Here is a 3,003-nt window from a genome sequence, read left to right as displayed (position 1 = left end):
AACTCCTTGTGCCACAGGAGCCAATATCTGTAAAGGAAAAGCCCGCTCTCAGTTTTCTACCTCATTCTTGTTTCTTCAATAATACTGACAAAACACAGTAATTACTGAACTCAAGGAGATCTGTGAATAAAATCCAATGAAGTACTCAATCAAGAGTCTCCACTGATGCCCCCCAAAATTTAAATATGCAAAACAAGAGTACGTGGAGTCTCGGTTGCGAGTCTCAAAACACGGGATAGCCAGATATCTCTAGCCTGTTGCCACGAGGTGCCTCCATGATGGGGAGAGCACCACACCACCCTGATAAATAGCCCCTTAAGTCCCACTCGGTTGTGAGTATTGGAACATAAATAGGGGTGGCCCCTTTTGGGTCAAAGTCTAACTGAAGGTGCGAGATAAAACTAAAAAGTGATAAAAAAGTCACCAGTGGCCCAAAATGACTCCAATGGGCCTATAAACCCTATAAACCACATACAGCTCCATCCATAGAAAACTAAATTTTTTAAAAAAACTATTGTGGTCACGATAGGGCGATTGCAAAGCATTAACTTACATAACAGCTCTGTAAGTTTAGTATGGCTGCTGGGCTTCTTTTTCCGTTTCATTCCGTTTCATGCTTCTCAATACATTATATGAGGTATTTAATAGTTCCATAAAAAAATTAACAATGAAACAACAATATGCATGTATTCCTTATGAGATAACTATTGTGGAGCATCTATTCTCAGGACTCTGTGCTATTCCTCTGGGAAATGAATGAATACATTGATACCTGGCAGCCATCACTGCTATGTGTATATAACCAGTCATCATTCATCACCATCATAAATCACCATTCCCTTCGATCCTCACCATCATCATCCTCCTTTCTCACAGAGATGACGCCATACACAGTGTATAATACAATCAGAAGCTTTTATTATTTCCAGATAATTTTTCCGTAATGATATTTTAGGATTGTAGCAAAGTGAGATGCTGTGATGTGACTCCACCAGTGTCCAGCAGCTCCAGAGCACACAGTCTGCCACACTAGCCTCTTATAGGGCGAAATAGAGGTGGTCTAGGCCATACAGGGGGTCTTATTGGTGGTCTAGGCCATACAGGGGGTATAATTGGTGGTCTAGGCTGGATAGGTGGGATTTTGGGCGGAGGTCGTCTATCTGGTCTAGGCAGCCTAGGTGGGTTATTCTTAGGTGATCTGCGACGTCTGGCTAGTCCCAGCAGGTCACCTTCCAGGATTCCTGGTATCTCCTCAGGATAGGCTTCCTGAAAGGAACAATAAATCTTTAGTCAGGATGATAATTAGAATCCCATGGGCTCCAGAGCACAATATGGACCAAAGACCCCCAAGTATTGTAAGGAATATAAAGGTTTAGACATGCACGCCTAGTTATGTTATTAGAGAGGATACTGTCTGAGGAACGTTCTGCTACGCTGGATGCATCTGGACATGTCAATCACCGACATCCACTGCTGGTGGCTTCCATTGTAGTTGACAACCAATGAGTACGACGAATATTCGATAAATATTCGATAAGCGTTCAAATCCCCCTTCCCTTTCCCTGAGGTGTCATTGTGGACTTGGTGAACCTCCAAGTGGTCGAATAGATGTTTTTCAATAATCAAATACTTGTTCCCATAGACTTTAATGGGATCGAATATTGGATCGAATAGTCGAATATCGGGGAGATATTCGAGCGAATATCGAATATTCTAATATTTCACTATTCGCTCATCACTACTAAACAACAGCTGTGCTGACCCACAAAACGTTCCTGGAGTTTACTGCCTCATCTCGGCTGCATCCTGGGTACACCCCGTCCAGTAACTTATCAGCCACAATATAAAGTTTTTATAGTTTTTATATAATACATTTGCAAGATCTGTCTGAGCCATTGGCTCTTTCTTATAATAGATTTTTTTTTTGCCTTTTATCGTCCCTATGATCTCCATCTATTGCACTATTACTACTCACCCAGTCAAGATTCTCTATTATCTCTGTTGGTGAATTCTCATCCTCCTGTGAATAGAAAAATACAATGAATTTACCCTGATCAGATCAATATGACAATAAACATTGAATGAAATGCATTGTGGGTAGTCCCCAGGCTTAGTGCTTTACCTTCAGGGGATCAGAGGGTTTCTGGTCCAGGACGTCATTTACGGATGTGTCATCTATGGCGGCTCCATCGTCACTTTGGTCACCAGTCTGTGAAGTGTCAGCGAGACAGCGGTGTAATGTGAGAGCAGCGAGGAGCAGCAGAGACAGCCTCCAGCCCAGCATCTTGGCCTCTCGTATGGGATCTGTCGGCTCCTCGCTCCGCTCCTCTCTTATATACAGTCTCTGTGTCTCAATTTTTCCTGGTTGATGATGAAATTCTTACCATAATCCTTGTGCAAATAAGAAAAAACAATTCCGATCTGTATCTAAAGTAAATTAACAGCAGGTTAGAAGCCAGTTATGTTCCTATAGGGCCGGTACTTTTCTTAACTACTTCCTCAGGGCCGTTTTCCCGTAAATCTTTTCTTTATCCGACATACAAAGTAGGGTGCACTGGGGGCAAGACGACCAAGATGACTTCCCTCAATGCACAGAATCATCGCCCCGCCTCTCCTCATGGATATAGACGCGGTGACATCACTGCAGAACACCAGACGAATATTCAATAGAACGGGCAAGCTGGCAGGATGGATCTGTGACCTGAGGTTGGTAGTCTTGCACCAAACTGCCTAATTTGTGTACAGAATAAGTGAGGATTTACTGACGGGGAGGAAGGATAATACTTTAATTTTCAGTGTCCCCGACCATATGGGAACATAGCTGCAGGTTACAGATTTATAACCAGCTGTTAGTTTCCCTTTAAGACAAGTAAATCTCATTTAATGCGCTCTGTTATCTGCTGAGGAGTCTCCTTCTAGTAGAGGTGAATACAGACTTTTGATCCCTGTTTTTAGCCATTTTTATTCTAGGAAGTTAGTTATCAACAGTCCTGAATTTGCCGG

The 3,003-nt window shown here is 42.6% G+C and overlaps 1 protein-coding gene across 1 annotated transcript; it reads right to left on the bottom strand.

Annotated features, from left to right (window-relative positions):
* Positions 1 to 919: 919 nt before the first annotated feature.
* LOC138784867 (cyclin-dependent kinase 12-like) lies at positions 920 to 2,341 on the bottom strand. The gene is made up of 3 exons (XM_069960564.1): positions 2,123 to 2,341; positions 1,976 to 2,020; positions 920 to 1,266 (listed from the first exon to the last, which is right to left on the bottom strand). Exons 1-3 carry the CDS (start codon positions 2,282 to 2,284, stop codon positions 1,030 to 1,032), a joined length of 444 nt encoding a protein of 147 aa, XP_069816665.1. The 5' UTR covers positions 2,285 to 2,341; the 3' UTR covers positions 920 to 1,029.
* Between the last annotated feature and the right edge of the window lie 662 nt (positions 2,342 to 3,003).

Source organism: Dendropsophus ebraccatus, chromosome 2 (assembly GCF_027789765.1).
Source record: "Dendropsophus ebraccatus isolate aDenEbr1 chromosome 2, aDenEbr1.pat, whole genome shotgun sequence".
In the NCBI taxonomy this organism is placed as follows: domain Eukaryota; kingdom Metazoa; phylum Chordata; class Amphibia; order Anura; family Hylidae; genus Dendropsophus; species Dendropsophus ebraccatus.
The sequence above is the reverse complement of the archived record's forward strand: the minus strand, read 5'-3'. Positions and strand labels throughout refer to the sequence as shown.

Coding starts and splice junctions, on each gene's coding strand:
- LOC138784867 (XM_069960564.1), bottom strand. CDS start 2,284: ATGCTGGGCTGGAGGCTGTCTCTGCTGCTCCTCGCTGCTCTCACATTA. Junction 2,021..2,122: donor AACCCTCTGATCCCCTGAAG/GTAAAGCACTAA, acceptor TTCTATTCACAG/GAGGATGAGAATTCACCAAC. Junction 1,267..1,975: donor TAATAGAGAATCTTGACTGG/GTGAGTAGTAAT, acceptor TGTTCCTTTCAG/GAAGCCTATCCTGAGGAGAT.